Source organism: Diceros bicornis, chromosome 8 (assembly GCF_020826845.1).
Source record: "Diceros bicornis minor isolate mBicDic1 chromosome 8, mDicBic1.mat.cur, whole genome shotgun sequence".
NCBI lineage: Eukaryota > Metazoa > Chordata > Mammalia > Perissodactyla > Rhinocerotidae > Diceros > Diceros bicornis.
The window spans coordinates 19,163,304-19,182,105 of NC_080747.1; the positions used below are offsets into that span (position 1 = coordinate 19,163,304).

Below are 18,802 nucleotides of genomic sequence, written 5' to 3' on the forward strand. Positions count from 1 at the left end.
TACACGGCTTTGGTTATAGTGGTGGTGTATTTTGCCCAAATGAGCAAATATATGATGACACTATTAATCTCTCTTTTTAATATCATACTTTTGGGAAGAAATCTGAAGGATTTTATAAAATATGAATTTTCAAACATTGAAATAACTATTTTCCTACATGCTTGCCCAACATGATTCTTTTTTGTAAAGATTAACTGTAACGTGCTGTATTAAAAGGCTTTGTAAACTATATGGCTCTATATAAATGTGAGTTATTATAATTATTGAATAGGCTATTAATTAAATACAGAAAAATTAGAAACATTGAATTTTTAATTTTCATTAGTCTTCTTAAGTGTTAACAAATGCTACTTGGGCAGATCTTAGTATCACAGCTCATTTGAAAGGTGAAAAAAATGAAGAAAAGTGCTATAATTTGCACAAGGCCTCTGATTCAGTCTTAGGTAGATTCAAAGTTAAATGGCAGCAAACACCCTAGACCTTTAGCCTAAGCATATTCAATTACTTCTCTCTTCTTTCTCCTTGAGCGCCTGTGATTAACAAACCTCTCAGTTAATCTTTTTCCTCTAACTGATAACTGTTGGCCAACACTTGATTTTGACTCCATTAATCAGCACTTTTATGTAGGTTTTTCAAGATTTTGTTGATGGTAGTGGGTTTTCTTAAAGGCATCATATAAATCTAACCTGTACAGTTAAAAGTCATTTCCCTAAACCTTGGTGAGCTTATATGCAAGATACGTCAAGAGCTGATCTTCACTGAAATGACTCTTAGAAGCTAGCACAGAGAGGCAGCTGCAATGAACAAAAGCAGTGCCATTTCTGATTGATTAGTAGGGCTCCCTGGAGCACTGAGTTGGGAAAGACCCAAGGTCTCTGTGGGGGCTCAGTGGGAGAGAGTTCCATAATTGATTAGTAATGTCTGCCACGGACAAGACTGGATGCTGACAATTGGAGTGCCCCATTTTTGCCACCCCAGGTCTAGATTGATAAGCAATGAGGGGTAAAGTCTACCCATTAGTAAGCAGCTGCTGAAAAGCTACTGACCCACAGAGAAGGAACGGATTTAACATAATCTAAATGTTTACACCAAAGGGTCAGTACTGTCTATATGTCAAGTAAATGTAATACCCACAGTAAGTGATGCTGAAATACATAATGGGTTATTGGAAAGTAGTTCATAAGAAATGTGGATGTGTCAACTACCCAGTTAGGTGTTGACACAGCACAAGTAAGAAAGGATGACTTTCTTAGCAAATCTTCCTCTACTGCCTCCTTTAAATCTAACTTGAACCCAGTCTCTTCATGGACAATCCAATCCTCACATTTGCTAAAAAGACAAAAACTGAAACCAAACAGCGATACCTCCTCATTTTCCACTCAGAGAATAAAGCAGCAGAGAACAGCAAGAAAAACTCATCCTCTGACCAGATGGAATCAGTATTTGACCGAATAAATCCATACTTCCTCCATTTTTGAACACAGAAGTTGAAAACAGTAACAAGCTTCAAGATGAATGAGAAATACGAGGTATGAATGAGAAATATACTGATTTAACATTTTGTCTCCCAATAATCAGTGTTAAGAGGGATTGCAGACTCACTGATGTTCTAAAGCCAAAAGGCTGAATACTGCACATTTGAACAAAGACTTAGCTTTAGTTTATTTTCTAATCTACAAAAAAAAAAAAAAAAAAAAAGAAACCCTCCTTTAAAATGAAAGTTAGCTCCAAGCTGCTTACAATTGCCTTCTGCCTCTGCCTCTCCCTTTGTTTGGCCCTTTCAGACTCTCGCTTCTCATACTCTTTGCGGTACTCTTCCCTCTTCAGCCTTTCATGTTGATATTCCTCGTAGCTGTCATACCTGAGAAACATAACTTCATCATTAAGTCAACCACCTCCATATGCACGAGCAAAATGAATAATAAACTGGGGAGGGGTAGGGTTTTAGATAACATCTTGTCATCTAACGGTGGGGATGAGAGGAGCTGAAGGAAATGATGCGCATCATTACCTGGGCCTACGGCTGTAAGGTGATCTTGAACGTGATCTCGCGCACAGGGGAGAATTTCGGTGAGCACGGTGCCTGCAGTGGCTTGACTCGTGGTAGTAGCAAGATCTGGGAGAGAGAAGAAAAACAAAAAGGGCATTTGCCACTGTCACTGAACTCAAGTTTATTGGCATGACTGAACATCCCCTGGAACACCGATTTACGTAAACCAGCTTTTTCTTCCTAGCTACTAGTGAGATTTCCCAGTGACAGTCTGTGATCATCTAGTCAGCTTAGAAGTCTGGGAGTGATGTGTGCTCTCCCAGCGTCTCTTATTGATGTTAACACTGAGCACCAGTCGGATACACTGTCAGCTCTATCTTGTGTGGATCTCAACTATCCTGGCACAGGGAGCTCTCCAGGTAATGGAAAAAGTTAGATGAGCAAGTTCCTTACAAATTGCTCTCTCTGATCTGACTGGCTCAAGGCACTGTGCTCAAGGCTGACAGATTTAAGAGAAGATGGGAGGAATGTATGAGGAACAATAATCTCGTTAGTTCCAGTGGCACTGGGAATGCAGCGGTGAGGGGCTGGGCTGCCTGCGGGTTTTGAAAGTGTTTTTTGACTTCCTGGGAGCGCCTTATGCTTTGGGTGGGTTTTGACAAAGTTTACCTTGAAGATGATCTACTGCCTGGGGACCTCGATCTTGACCTGGAATATGGTGACCGGGAACACGACCTATGTCGAGAAAAGGACCTTGAATGAGATCTCATCCTTTGGGGTCTTTGAGAAAATAAGGATTTGGGTGGTGACACAGAATCTCTACATGGAGAGTTAAAAGAAGAACAAGAAGGCGACACATCAAACAATGAATAGGATTGCGTGCCATCCCAAGGGTAGTTCAGTTTATCACTTTCATCTTCGCTGTCATCAAACAGGCCATCCATGGCTAGTCCTGAATTTATAAACATAGGTAGTTTGGAGAATTGTTCATTACTGAAATCGCTGTCCCTCAGTTCACTGGTCTTGTCTGCTTCGTCGTCAAAAACAGCTCGACTGGGATGACCGAAGTGCTTGTTCAGCTCAGCTCGGATTTCCTGGTCTTGGAGCTGTTTTCTGGTGCTGCAAGGAGAGACCTGCTTGCTCGCCTCCAAAGTCTCTCTCAGGTAGCACTGGTCTGAATCTGTGGAAGAATAAATTTGCCCCTGCCAATTGGAGGAGGCATCTTTATATTCTAGTTGTCTAGAGTCTTGGAGCTCCTGTGATATATTAATGAGTATTTCCGTTTTGGAATTAATTGACTGACAATAGTCATGGTCACCAAACAGCCGTAGACTGGGCCGCTTGGCCTTCCTTTCCTCGTGTCCACTGGTGAGCACTGAGGACTTGCTGAGCTGTGCGTACAACTCAGACTGCTCAGGCCCTTTCTTGGTGGAGTTATTGCCTTGGGTACCAGAAGACTCACTGTACCGGGGCTTCTTTGACGGCGGAGGTACCACAGTCTTGCAAGAGGACTTCAGTTTTGGAGAAGCCCTAAAAGGGTTATCTTGGTTGGCTTTATGAGGAGGAGTTGTGGGTGGAGTTAAGCCTAAGGCAAAAAAAGAAAAAAAAAAAAAAGGAAGAGAAAAAAGAGAGATAATATTCTTAAATGCTACGACACATTTCCTAACTTTTCCAAGATTTCAGTCAATGGTTAAAACTGAGTGAAGAAGAAGGAAACTAAATTCATGACAAGACCTGAAAATGTAACTCTTCCCCTAAGCCTCTGTCACCAAGAAAAGATGGATCTACAATGCCAGGCAGCAGTGAGAGCCGTGATATTTTGTATTTCAAACGTCAATGCTAACAGATCCTGTTTGCCAGAAAACATTAACACACCACTACCAGCCTCGATGGTGCCAGGCATTACCAAAGCTTGCATTTTCAAGGGCATCATATAGTCTGCATTATAGAAAATTAGCACGGTGGGACTCCGGGGAATTACAGAGTAGCTTTGGTAGCATTTGTCTGCAAAGAACGCTGTGGAGGACGCAAGTGGCCAGGGCTTTTTGTCCAATCAAGGAAATCTACCTGTGGAGCCAAAGAATTAGGCAACTTAAAAAAAAAAAAAAAAAAGAAGATGGGATGTCAGCAAATGTGGGGCAGTGTGGGAATGACACAGGCAACTTCCAAGTAAGTCCAGTAAAATACAACAGACGAATGCAGAGAACTAGACAACTCCACAACTTGATGGCAATGATTCTTTGTCTCCACAGTTCATTAACTTAGTAAACCATGGCTAATGTAGGTATAATACATTCTTGTAAGCATAACTAATACATTCTGTCTAAAATACGGTTCTGCAACAGAAACCTAAGTGAACAGTAACACTAAATATTGCAGTGCCAGCGGACCATTTTACTCAGAGCACAACAGCAGGGCGGGGTATGAGGCTGAAGGATTGAAAAGAATCTAAGCTTCAGCAACTAATTAAAAGAATAAAACATAAAGGAAGGAGGGAGAAAACTCATTAGTTGTCGCTTTTCCTGATTTTTTACAGAAGAGCCAACAATTCCATCAGCAATCACTGTGAGAGAGTCTGTGAAGTGGAGTTGCCTCCATTACGTTTCACCTCTGAGTAAGTCCTACTCATCCCTCTACGCCAAGGAAGAATAATTGTGAAACGACTCCAGAGTCCAAGAAACTTTGAAGAAGGGCAGGCTGGAGTTCAAATGACTTTATGCTTACGAGGGAACATTTTAGTTTATAATACACTTTCTATTTCGGAGGATGGGTGAATGCTGTTCAGCGAAAAAGAACTTCAAGTCCTCTAACAAGCCTGGGCTTAGACTTAAGGCAACTGCACATTTCAAGGAAAGGCAGAGAAATTCTACTTCGCTGGAAAAAAAAAATGTGTATATATATATACATATCTACACACACACACATATACAAAGACCCAAGTAGGTCACTGAAAGCCACATGAAATTTTGGTATGAACAGGAAGATGCTGTCTCTCTCTCCTACTTTACAATAAAGAGATGGAAGAAATTAATATTTTCTCTAAAATAAAATATTTTACACCAATATTTGGCGATTTTTGTTATGCATAGCAAATTCTCCCTAAAGGAGGGAAGAAAAGGTACAAAAATGCAAAGTGGTTTGACTTTGGAAATCTATCCTAGAAAAGTTCATAAAGATGGGGAAATGCAAACACAAAGAGAAGGGACACAGCTGAGTCTCAAAAAAGCCTCCCTTTATTAGCAGCCTACTGTATGCCTACCCCTCTCTTTGCTTGTAGATAATAGGGAGGTGACATATTACTGACTGAGTCATCTGCGTCATTGAAGTACACCTCTCCCTTTGTTTCCTCTTTCATGGACAAATACGTTTGTTATCAATCTAAGAAATTCCTATATGGGCAATCTTTTCTTCTGCTTCTCTTTTTTTCCTTGTTGTCTTTTCCTTTTGCACTGTCCTACTCATACATACTGATTTCTACCCCATATTACCTTCAATTACCATTACAACAAATTTAAAGATACTAATGCCCAGCAAAGAAATGACAAGTTCTCCAATATTTTTCATATGAGGCTAAGATGCTCCAAGAAATAATGATGAATAAGCTCTCTTTGCGGAGTAAATAACAAAACATTCCAAATGACAAAGCCCTTGAATTGAGGGAAATGACACTCAACATCCTAAAATCCAACTCCATAAATCCTTTCATGATACCCCAAATTAGGGTACTTTTACTTTTCCAATAATTTACTGCCAAGGTCACTCATTTGATACTTACCAGACATTGCTATATATTCTTGCCTATCTTTTTTGAATGTGAATTATATCTTGTCTCTCCAAATAGATTATAAACTCTTAGAGGAATGTCACTTGGGCTTATTTTTGCAAAAAATTTTACTCATTTTGATTTTTATTTTTCTAGATCCTCCTTCAGTTGCAGGTCTCACATTTCAGTGGCCCAAGGATCACTCGGGAAGCTGGTTAAACGTTTTTAATGAGATGTTTGCAGACCACATGTAGAGAGCCACTGTTCTATAGTGCCTATGTGGCACGTTGTCTTGTACTCAGGTATATGTGTTTTGACTGACATTCTAGACTTATAAAAAGAAACCCTAAACTTCAGAAACACCAAATTAGGGCACTATTAAAGACTAGTTCTAAAAATAGCTCAGCTATCTAGGGATTTTAAATATAGAAATTCTTTTTAGTCTTGAACATTTGAAACCCTTGTCCTAGTACCTAAGCTCATTATCGCTTAAATAACTGATTCTCCAGTTGCTCCTGGGAGTGGCGACACCCTGATTGTAACATCTATGAGTTAAAAACAAAGCCTTTCACCTCCTTCACATATTGGAAGCCTGTGGCAACTGAACAGCCATTCCCTGAAGACCTACTATGTGCTGGATACTTCGCCAGATGGTGATCTTTCAGAGACTCAGTCCCAAAGACTTCACAGTTCTTTTTAATAAAGAGACAATTCTTTAGAATTTGAAGTAAGTATATTTTCTTGCATATATGCTTAAAATTTACAGAAATACTCTGAGATAACCAAATATACCCTGTGAGGGAAAATCTCAGAGCTATAAATTTCTGTTGACACTCCTTGTTAAAACAAATAAATAACACTTGCTTAGCGGATGGAAGTTGTTTTAGGATTAGTGAGTACGTGGGGAGGGGAAAATAATTCAGATAATTCCCTAAACTTTCTGAAACGTCTTTAATCAGAGAATAGCTCAGATCAAGACTGAGAAATCTCAAGGATCACAAGACTTCCTATCACTAGGGCCTGGTTCAAAATCTATTTCTGGATATAGTTGAGATCCAAAGCCAAACAATACAAGCCAAAACAAAAGTGTAGGAAGCATTTTTTTTTTTTCTTTTAACATACTGTCAAACTTTTAAGAGCCGTTGATTGGACAGGGAACTCCTTGCTGCCCCTGAACTAACCGGATTTCTCTAACCCTATCTCCCCTACCCAGAATTTCTTCCCCGGCTGTGGGAGGGCCGTCAATACTCAATTCCTTAATGCCGCTACCTTTGCTCATCTTCCCACTAATCGCCGGACTCTCCATTTCATCCCACAAGCCTAAATCAACAGTGCTAATGCCTCCTATAACCTCCGGATTATTTCCTGTGTGTTGATTTTCTGGGGAATGTGTACATTTTGGTGTTGACAGTACAAGGTATATTCCATGCTCTCTCTTGAACTTAGCAGGTTTTGACAGATTTATGTGAGGACAGATGGCCATTACAGGCTGAAGGCTGACAAGAGGCAGTTCAGAGCATTGTTAACACACTTGCACAAACTCTCAGCAGTGCAGTGCTGTGCAGAATGTAATTCAGACTATAGCTTTTTTATTGCTGCCTATTTTCTTTTGTCAAAAGAGCCTGCTGTGCAGAGCAACAAATGGCTGCTATTACCCAGAATGTAATGGGTGTCAGACAAATCACGTAACACAAACAATCAAGAGTATGTAGGTCATATTTCAACAGAGCACAACCTTAGCAATATTTATGATTACTGCATTGAAATGTGCTCTATAATAAACAAGCACCTCTACATCACTCACACTTATGCACTTCTGCACAGCAAATCTGGGAGAAGTGGTACACACTCTAGAGTCATCTTTTTAAACAGCCCTTTTATTAAAAAAAAAATCAGAGACAAGTTTTGTTTTGTTTGGTTTTCCATTACGTGCTATAAAACGATTGTCTTTGAGGAGTTCTCTTTTGGGTTTGTTTGTTTAATTGAATGACTCTGATAAATGGTGACTCCTCTGCTCTGCTTTTTATGCTCTAGTATCCACCCGATGACTTCAGTAGGATTTTTTTAAATAGTTTAGAACATCTTAGAGAATCTACTGCTAAATCTGTGGTTCACTTTGAAGTTTACTTGACAGTGGGATTTTTCTCACGTCGCACGTCAATTCAGATATTTCTTAAGGAAAAACATTGAAAAGATGAGTTTCTAATTTGCTTAAAAACTCACCAAAAAATGAGGACTGGGCAAAGAGAGGGGTGTGACTTGTTCTACTCACATATTTTAGGCCTTAAGAACTTGGAATAGGTGTCAAGAGAACATAGGGAGGGCTGATACTCACACACTATGAACTGTTACTGCTACAACAGTTGTTAAAATATTTCTTTGATTAAAGTTCCTCTCTTGCTTCACCCCACCCCCCCACATCCACAAGGACTCATGAGCTCCACAAGAGCCAGCAACCAAAGTGCTAACACTTGGCACAGAGGGGCCTCCCACACCCTGCTCTGGTGCTCCCTCTGGCTTCAGTCTCCCCTCCCTCTGACTGAGTGCCCCTGTCTTGACTGCTTGTTAAGTATTTCCTATAACCCCGCTGCTTACTGGGGAACAAACTGGCCTTGCAGGAAAGCTTCAGAACGTTCCTATGACATGTGCCTAATTCCCCAACTGCTGCTCACGGAAGATGAAGACATTATCAATTGGCCCTCTTGCACTTTCCTACAGAGCTGGGGCAGGAGAGAAGAAGAGGGTGGGGTTGAGGGGAGCCTGTCTTTCCAGGTCTAGCACCAAACCCCTCAAACTGATGGGAAAGAGGAAATTGTTTCATTATCCTTAAAGGAAATTGAATAGCATCATTTTGAGAAAAGAAAACTGAGGAACAAAGGAATTATCTTTCCAGACATTGGGTCAAGAAGAATGAGATTAAAAACAGAAAATGAAGGCTGTGCTTGAAATATGGAAGAAATTCGTGACAGTCAGAGTTGCCAAACATTGGAATGGGCTGTAAAGAGGATTTGTTGGGTCTCCCTTTCTCAGGTTCTCAGGCACAAGAATGGATTATATGACCTGTCACAATCACTTTCCAGTTCTCTGGTGCTGTGGTTTTCTTTTTAAAACTACCAACTACTGCTCATATTTTGTTTTGGTCTGTTTCCCTAAAGATAAGTCACATACAAAAGAAGTATATACTAAAAGTACAGCAAATTTATGCTATTTGTCAACATTCCATCCAGCAAAATAAACTTTCGGGAGGAAGTCCCAAAAAGACAATATGAAACTCCACATATGGGGCTGCCCAGTGTTGTAGCAATGAAGTTCACATGTTCTGCTTCGAGGGCCCAGGGTTTATGGGTTCGGATCCCGGGTGCAGACCTATGTATGTACCGCTCATCAAGCCACACTGTGGTGGCATCCCACATGCAAAATAGAGGAAGATAGATAGGCACAGATGTTAGCTCAGGGCCAATCTTCCCAACCAAAAAAAAAACCTCCACATAAAAGAAGAAGAAGAAGTTACAAATTGATTGGTTAATGAGTGCGTTTTCTTTTAAGCACAAGTCCACTGAAGTACCCTTTGAATGATTGCTGATTTAAACCGAGGGAAAACATTAAATGAAAAATAAATGACACCAAATCACACGTCCACTATCATCAAAACCATGGGAAAAAAGATATATAAATGGAGGAAAAAATTGCTAAGACCTAGTGTATTAAGCCAATGAGATGGCTGATTATTTTATTCTTCTCATTTCCCTAATTAGTTATAAAATATTTATGTTGCTTTTTATTACTTTTATAATAATAACAATAAAAACTATATATATATATATGAAATTTGGGTCAGTCACTTTGGTCCCTAACCAAATTCCTTCATGTCTTGTGGTTAAAACCATCATCTTGTTGAGCTGACGTTTTTTTGCCATTCCCATTTCAGAAACAAAAAAGTCTAGCACTCTGAAAATCTCCATATGCAATAGATTTAAATGCCTTCTGCCAAAAGAGCATTCTTTTCTCTCGTCTTGCTTTACTAACAGCTATTTTGAAATCAAATTAGTTTTTACACCTGTAAAAGAGAAGCGCTTTTTTTTATCAGCCAAAATGAGCTAGTTTAGGACAATCACAAAGTCAGACCAGCTGGCGATACCTAATAAAGCAAACTTCCTATCTCATCCCTCCTGTTTCCCAAAGACTCTGCAGATGGGGGAGAGGGATTATGCTGGAGGTCTTAGAATTTTGTTGACTCTTTACATTTCCACTTCAATGTTTGGAAAATTTCACAGAAAGTAAAGTGAAAGAAGACACCAGAAAGGCCTGGGCAACAGCTTGATCCATTTCCTCTGCCACAACCAAACAGATTAAGCGTGTAGACCAAGGATCAACAAATCAACAACATGAATGCTATTTCCACCCCGTCCACCCCCTGCTGCACCTATGGCAGACATCACTAATTGATCATGACATTCCCACTGAGTACAGACTTGGCCTTAGAATCCTTCTCAACACAATGCTCCTGGCAGCCAATAGCAATCAATGACACTTGGCAAGTGAAATGAAAGCTATTTAACATAACAGATGTCAACTACTATCTTTAAAATTCAAGCTTTAGGAAAGAGACATAATCTCTACTCAGAGAGAACTGCTTTGAACCCAGGGTCCACCACAGAGCTAGAATCAACATCTAGCTTTTTCCTCAACAATTAAATAGGCAGAGAGTCAAAAAAGATAATACATGTGAGGTGCCTATTAGGGAGCGTCTAATCTCTGGGATTTGTAGTAACAGTAGAAGTAGCTGTTGTTGAAAGAATATCAAAGAGGAGTTTCTTCTTCCTGGATTTGGTAAATTCACACAAAAAGCAGTATATGGTCAATTTCATGGGGAACTAAGGGGATTTGCCACAAAAAGAATATACAACTTTATGTATGAGAGTGCCAAAAAGGAGACAGCGTTAAGGTCAATGAAAAGGGACAAGTAAAGATGGTCAAAACTTGAAAAGATGAGCGGCCGGGTACAATGACCTCAGTAGGTGAAGTTAACACAGAATCTCATGTCGTTCCTTACAGATTTCACTGCCCATGACAAATTCATTTTTACCTAAACATCTCTGATTTCCTGCCTTCCTGCTTCTGCTCCATCAACATCTTCTCCCCTTTCCACCTGTACACTTCAAAATCGGATACAACTATTTTTCTCCCTTAAGGCTTCCGAAGTCAGCTTAGCCTGTGAAGAGCTCAATTTCCTCCCGACTCCTGTCCGTGGATCACCTCTGTCGTTCACAGCGTAATAGTATTGCCTGAACTCTTCCTTCAGTCCTGAACTGTCTTTATAATTCTTTTCAATCTCGTGCACAATCATTGTATTTAACTTGAAGCCGTGTTACAGGGTTCCTTTTCATAACTTTTTTTCTCCCTTTAGTGATTCTCTTGAGGCACAACCAGTGTTTGTCACATCCTCCAAACACTACTATGCAACAAATTTTACTAAAGATTGTTAGAGGAGATGGAGATCGTAAACATCACACACTGCATAGCATTTTAAACCCACAATATCTCTATCAAAAAAAAACTCTCCTCCTCCATATGCCACCTCTGGGCATGTTCCAAACTTCTCCTTCCAGCCTCCTTTAGCATCCTCCGAGTTCCTCTGCAACCCTTTGTTTTTCTATAGCTCGCGATTCCTTCTCTTACGTAATGCATTTTGGCCCTCTCAGCTTCCCCAGTTTGTATCTTGACGCTTATAACCACCATGATCAACAAACCAAACGGCACACTCTGGGCCCACATTTTTTAGAAGGTAGCAAAACATCATCAATAATAAATATTTTCCCTTCATTCTACTTCTACAATGTGTTATTTTCCCAACACACTGTAAGCCCATATCTTAATCACAAGAACATTTATTTAGCACCGACTATGGGCCAAGCACAATGTTCCATGCTTTACATGGATTATTCTCTATGTCTTACACTTGCTGTACACCCACTAAGACCTATGATATTATAAGAATAGAGCAGGTATTAAAAATATGTTGGGAATTGATTTCCATTGTACCCGATAATCTTTCAAAGCACCAAGAAAAAGGGATTTAAACTGTAAGATAAATTCTGGTTCACTGACTGAAATATGTGTATGTGTTTTTAAGGATTCTAAGTATTTAAAAAAAGTATCTTTTATAAATCTCTACCTGCCTTTCAATAGTGTACAGTACTAACCTTTCAAAATTATAACTAAAATGTTTAAAATTAAGTGTCTATCAATAAGAGAAATATTAAAACTTCTGGAAAGAAGAAAATAAAAGTAAGTGCTTTTTTGTAACACCTTAATCTCATTAATAGAAGAAATGAAATTTAAATAATATGTTCATACATATAAATTAGCAAAACATTTTAAAAATGAAGTTACCCAAGGCTAGCAAGGATATAATAAAGCAAGTAGATCCAAATAGTGCTAATAGGACTACAAATGGAAATACTTCTTTCAGAAAGCAACGTGGCAATATATGTAAGAAGCTTCTAAGATATTTATATCCTTATATTCAGTATTAATAACTACTAGGAATTTATTTTGATAAAATAAGATTTAAAAATTTATGAACCAAGATTTCCACTGCAGAGCTATTTCAAAATGGTAACACTTTAAAACAACCTAAACGTATAACAATAGCAGTATGATTAAATAAATTTTGATGTACCTACTTTAATGTTATATAGCATGCTAAAAGCCTGATAATAAAGGGTCTGTGATGATAAAAAAATTCCCTATTAAAATTTTAATTGAAAAATCAGGATTCCAAATTATATGTATACAAAATGATCACAGATATATCAAATATCCATAGAAAACAATGCTATGGATATCATTGCATCTTAGAACTATGAATAATTTTTTCCACTATTTATTTTTGACATTTTTATACTAAGCTTATATTATTTATAGTCAGAGAATAATAAAAAGTTTTTCTTTAACGGAAAGCTTGGTATCAGTATAAATAGTGGAAGCTCTCTCAATTCTCTCCAAAACAAAATAACTAATACCCACAAGATTCTGAACACCCTAGTTAACAGAGTCCTTTCAGTTGAGTTGTTACTATAAGCCACAGTAATATATTTTCCCAAACTAGTTAGTATCCATTATACTGGTGAGGGAAATTATGTAAGATAATAAAATGTACATAAACAAATGAAATATGAGTAATAAAAGTCATTTCTGTAAAAAGATCCAATAAAGGTATATCACTAAAAGAAGGACTGTCAAATTAGTTGTATCAGAAAACACTGGGAAAACGTGGGGAATTATAATTATGATTTATACAAAAATCATAAAAATCTAGAACAATTGTACTCAGATTACCGTACAAATATCTTTAATTCTTTTCCTTCAGAGTGCAAGAAACAAAAAGTGGCTACCGTCTATGATGCATTATTCTTACAGTTTATGCCAAAAAGATGAATGGATCCCCAAGTAGCACATTTAAGTTAAAGGCAAAGGTCTCTGTCTTATACCAAAAATTTCATATTTGAATGTATATTTATAGGTTTTAAGCAAAAGTAAAGAGACAAAACTATGTACACTTTGATCACCTTTTAGATAAACCCATCAAATACTCATTCTCACTGGTCAGATAAGAAGGCCTCTACTCCATATAATATACGCACATAAAAGTTACTTATCATATATGTAAATTATAATTTATTTAAGAAATGATATGCATATGCTTATAAGTGAATATATGGTTGTATACATGTATATGCATATAAAGATATATTTGTAGATGAATATATATACACACACACATAAAATATATATAAATACCATGAAATTAACTACTCTACTGCTTGATCAAATCACACAATCATGCAATACACTTTTCATAAGGAGGCAATTTAGCAAACTCAAAGTGTGAAATTAAACTTAGTGACAATGACCACAGTGCGTGTAGGCACCATAGTTCTGGTTGAAAGCATCTTGTTTAACTTACTGTTCCTTTACCCTTATCAGCAATGGCCAGAGCCAAGGAGCTTCTTGTTCAGACATCCTAAGATGCACTTCCTGGTGGGGTTCAAGAATATAAACCCAAAGCACTTAGTGCAAAGGCATCATTTACAACCAACCTAGAAGTCTGCCCAGGACCTCCTTCAAGATTAATAAGTTTCTCAAGGATTAGTCCAAGTTTTTAAAACTCCTTCCTCTTCATTATGTGAAGTAAAGACTGGCTAAATGAGTTCAAAAGTCTAAATGGTGAGGGAAATTGCTGTTGTTTAAAAATATATAAGAACATTTTGTTTTGGTGAATGGATGTATTTTCATTTTTCTCCTTTGCTGGAAAGATATAAAAATGGTAACATAAATAAGAGAGTATTATACTGTTATGTATAGTGGAAAGTAAGAAAATATTCCAAGTGAAGCACTGGTAATTAGTAAACCTGGTCCGGACCTTTGCTCCTTGCTTTCTAGCTCTGTGATCTTGGGCAAGTTACTTAACATCTCTGAACCTTATTTCCTCACTTTAAAAATGAGAAACTACTACCATCCTCATGAAGTCATTGTGAAATTAATCAAAACTCTTATATGCCTGGCACATTTATTGAGTGGGATATCAATAAATGTTAATTTCTCCTCCTATTCAAGTATTCATGGCTTAATCTGAAATATGGTTATTTGAGGATCCAAAGCAATAGTATACTTCAGAGGGTCTGGCCCAGGCCTGACCCACAACAAATGTCTTCTCTTAAAAAAAAAAATAAAACAAGGGGCTGGCCCGGTGGTGTAACAGTTAAGTTCGTGCAGTCGGCTTCAGCGGCCTGGGGTTCGCTGGTCCAGATCCTGGGCGCTGACCTACTCACTGGTCATCAAGCCATGCTGAGGCGGCGTCCCATATAGAAGAGCTAGAACTCTACAACTATGATACACAACTATGTGCTGGGGCTTTGGGGAGAAAAAAGAAAAAAGAGGAAGATTGGCAACAGATGTTATTGCAAGGCCAATCTTCCTCAAAAAAAAAAATGTCTTTCAAACATTCAAACATTAAAAAAAAAAAAAAGAACACTTTATTCGACGTGATTTCAGCAACAAATATTTAAAATATAAATAAATAAAATAAACAATTGAAAATATTTATAGATAACTTCTTATCCAATGTTTGTACTCTGTTAATTTCATTAGTCACATAGAAAATATTTTATTATTTAATATATAACACAACACACACACACACACAAAGTTCCAAGTGAAATGTAAGGCTTACCTGCAGTTCCAGAGAGTTCCACACTTAAGGTTCGTTCAATAGTCTTGTTCTCAAATGGGGAACCCTTGGGGTCACTGGAAGATATGGCACATTTATAAAAACAAACTGAAATGGAGTTGCTGTAGCCAAATGTATTAGAACCCCCTTCCCTTTCTGAACATGGTTACATTTCTTAATACTTACTTTGGTGACTCTGGGGTCAGAGGAAGAGATAAAGTTGTTGGTTTGGCTAAAGGAAAAAAAAAGGAAACTAATTATGAAATATTGAGTGTTTTTTAGATTTGTTTTCTTTCTACTACAGTCAGGTTGGAAACTGGAAACTGGAAAAGTAAATTAAGGAAATTCTGAATATTGGATCAAAGTCAGACAACAGTCTATTATGCTAAAATGAATTCCAAACAACATTGCATCAGTAAACTATCATTTGAAAACACAAAAACAGAATTTTCCCAAAAATGTAGCATCCCTGTTAAAATTTGCATCAGAGAGAAAGGATGTTTGCTATTTTAATTTGGAATACAGTACACGGTTTGTTTAGGCAAGAAAACAGCAGAGTAACTACAAGATGACAGAACGTTATGAATATTCAGTTGATTTTTCTCCTAAAATGTGTAATTTTATATATAGCCCTGAGAATACGTTATTTCTATGAGGCCAAAGCTCATGCAATAACCATTCCATTCACTGAAAATTAATTAAGAGATAGTGGCAAATTGTGGACATTGACTCAGATGGCTTAAAAGGGGTTCAGATCCCCATATCTGATAAAACAACTAAAGTAAGATACTATATTTATCAGTTGAAAGACCTATAGACTTGCAAAGAGAGCTCATCTACTTCCTTTTATGCTTCCTAAATCTTACCTCCTACAGGAGGCATTTCCCAATTATGAAGGATGGAGTAAGAATCTTCTTCTCACTCCAAAATTTCAATTGCTTCTCCTTGGCAGTCTTGTATTTTGAACAGAAGGAGGGGAAAACATGATGAGAAACGTACTTGGGATATACATCCACATATTATGTATACATATGCTTATCTATAAAGATGTATTTATATGTATGTAGGTTTATGTCAATTTTTTCTCATTAAAATAACTACTTTCAAAAGGTCAAGAGATAGTCATTTATGTAATGAAAATCATAACTTGAAACCAAAAAGGTCTTTAGAATAAACTTTCTTATTTTATCGATGAAAAACCTGAGAACTAAAGATGCTAAATGATATTTCCAGGGTCATAAAATTAGTTACTGGCAGAGTCAGCTCAGAATATGTTTCCTTTCCCCTATCACCAAAAGGAATTGCATTCAATAGATATTAAAGTAAATTAATCAATCCCAGTAATTAAGATCTTTTGAAATGTGAAAATATTATTTATGTCCAAATTAGGCTGAAATTAGGTACTTTACTTGGATAAATAGTATTTACATATTTAATTTGTAGATTTAGATTCAGTTTTTAAACAATTGAATGGTTTATCATCTATCCAATGTGCATCCAAGTAATATGAAGCTCATGCTGTCTTCTACAAATTAGGTACATTGATTGATTGGATTTTTCATATATACAGATAAATGAACTGGTTTTACATTAATTTTTTTAGTATGTCTGATATAACGAGCCTTTCAAAAAGAACAAACTTAGGAAAGAACTTTACCAGCTTTCACGGTGCTCAACGATTAATTAGGATAATGCATACAGTTTCTGTATAAAATATCACCAGATATGAACTATGAGCTATGTCACACATTAAATGTACATTGAAAATCAGTCACTGGAATTCTGGTTTTCAAGGTGTGGGGTAGGCTATCCAAAACACTCAAAGGAAGACCCCCAAAATTCTGACAGTTGAGTACAGGTAAGGCCAAGGGCAATGGAAGGAGAGGAATAGGCAGCAGCCATATTTAATGGGACCAAAAACAAACAGCAATGAGGGCCATAGGAAGGGTACAGCCCCAAACCACACACAGAACCTTATCCCTGAATAAGCTCATGCTCACAAAAGCTACCACTAGAGGAGCATTGATTTGGTTTACTGGGAGTTTAATCCACACTGTTCCAATGACTGGTAGACCAGAGAATCTAAGATCCTTGAGGGCAGAAATGCATCTTTTTCAGGCAGATCATGATATTTTTGATGAATGAATGCATTAGCAAATGAATGAATAAATGGGACACCAACACGCACTAAAGGCCAGACCACAGACCATTATCCTAAGGAACTGACAAGAACCTTGACCCCACAATGTTACAGAAAACACACATGAAGTTCAATGAGAAAAAATTACAATACATTAACAAAGGAAACCTCAGTAGATCCTCTTAGCTATTGTCTCTAATTGCTCATATATTTTCTACTTTTAAATTTTGAATAATAATTTAATTTATTAAAGCTGAGTATTTATTTCCTGTTGGTTATTAACTGCCAGTAATGTTTATTTTCTTTTAAGCCTTTAGTAACTACATTTTTTTTTTTTTTTTTTGTCAATAGGCTTTGTTCTGGGATAAGCTTTTTATGCCTCACCACAGACATATACCTTAAAAAAAAAACACATACAGCAGGTCTTGTTTAAAGAATATGTCCTCCACAGGCCAATTTAATTTCTCACTGCCATGGTTTGTAACAGTTTACAGTAATATTTAGTGGTAAGTGGATTTAAAAAATAAAAAAACCCTCAAAATCTAAAAGGACCAACTAAAATTTCAAAAAAACATCTTTAAAACACGTACTGCTGGGCTGGGTTCACTGACTACAGGGTTTCATCAAGCTTGGGACTTCAAATTCAGCTCCAGAAAATGAACACAAGACTAGGACGAGGTGGAGAGCAGCCCAGTGAATTCTTCAGTTCGTTCACTGGAGCGAGCCCAGCTAGCTTTCCTTCACCCGAGGCCTTCAGCGCCAAGCAGTCCCACAGCATGGCTCGTTATGCTCTAAGAAAAACTGTTCCAGCCAACGTGTATGAGGGGCCCATCAAGGTGAAGCAAGCGAAGAGAATCCGGCCCATTTTGATAAGTATATTTCCCTGAACTGAAAGGAACAGTCAATGATTTTGAGGTTTTCACCAGGGAAAACTTAACTGAAAGTCGATTTAAAATATTAAAGGAGGGTTCCTGAAAATCCCGGGCTTATGGGGAAGTAGGGATGAGAGAGGGAAATTCAAAACACTGGGGAAGAAAATACTTATTAAAAGCAGCAGCAACAGCATACCTGTATGAAATAATCATGGTTCAAAACAGGGATCAGGGGCTACCACTCTGCAGCTGGAAGGGGAAATTGGGGAAACAAAAGGAAAAGAAGACGTGGATGTTTATATTTGCTATTTGAGAATATGCCTAATTCCACTACAAGTTTAGAGGTAGCACTAACGTGGAAGCTGCACTATCTTAAACCACAGCAACTTTCACCAACTCGTCTTTGGGCCTTTAAGACTGGAATATTTTGAGAGGAGCCAAAAAGAAGGAAAATTATATTTCTGCCACGAAGAGTTTTCCCAAAATGACCCCAACCTGTCCCAGAAGTGTCAGCCTTCTAGCAACGTATGGGGATAATAAAAATCAACCCAGATGTTTAGTTTAATCTAGGCAATATTTTTTAAAATAGAAAGCAAACAAAAAAAATTCCAGGAATTTCCAAATCCTTATTTACAAAATAAAATCTGTGTGCATAATATGTATTCTAAAAAAAGAAGAATGCACTTAATTATCGAGAGAGGCTGCATAAATACTATTTACTATTTCTTAAGGTATATACAGCAAATCAACAATGCTTCACTTTTTTCTATTATTGGAAGGGAAAAAATAAAAGCTCTTCAATGAA

At 37.5% G+C, this 18,802-nt stretch overlaps 1 protein-coding gene across 1 annotated transcript in view; it reads right to left on the bottom strand.

The window, feature by feature from the left end:
* Positions 1 to 18,802, bottom strand: part of PPARGC1A (PPARG coactivator 1 alpha) — a 94,070-nt gene that overhangs the window by 15,519 nt on the left and 59,749 nt on the right. The window contains exons 6-10 of the mRNA XM_058546819.1: positions 15,172 to 15,217; positions 14,989 to 15,062; positions 2,660 to 3,575; positions 2,012 to 2,116; positions 1,741 to 1,861 (exon numbers count right to left, since the gene is read on the bottom strand). Of these exons, the coding sequence (XP_058402802.1) occupies positions 1,741 to 1,861; positions 2,012 to 2,116; positions 2,660 to 3,575; positions 14,989 to 15,062; positions 15,172 to 15,217 (1,262 nt within the window). The remainder of the gene's footprint in view (positions 1 to 1,740; positions 1,862 to 2,011; positions 2,117 to 2,659; positions 3,576 to 14,988; positions 15,063 to 15,171; positions 15,218 to 18,802) is intronic.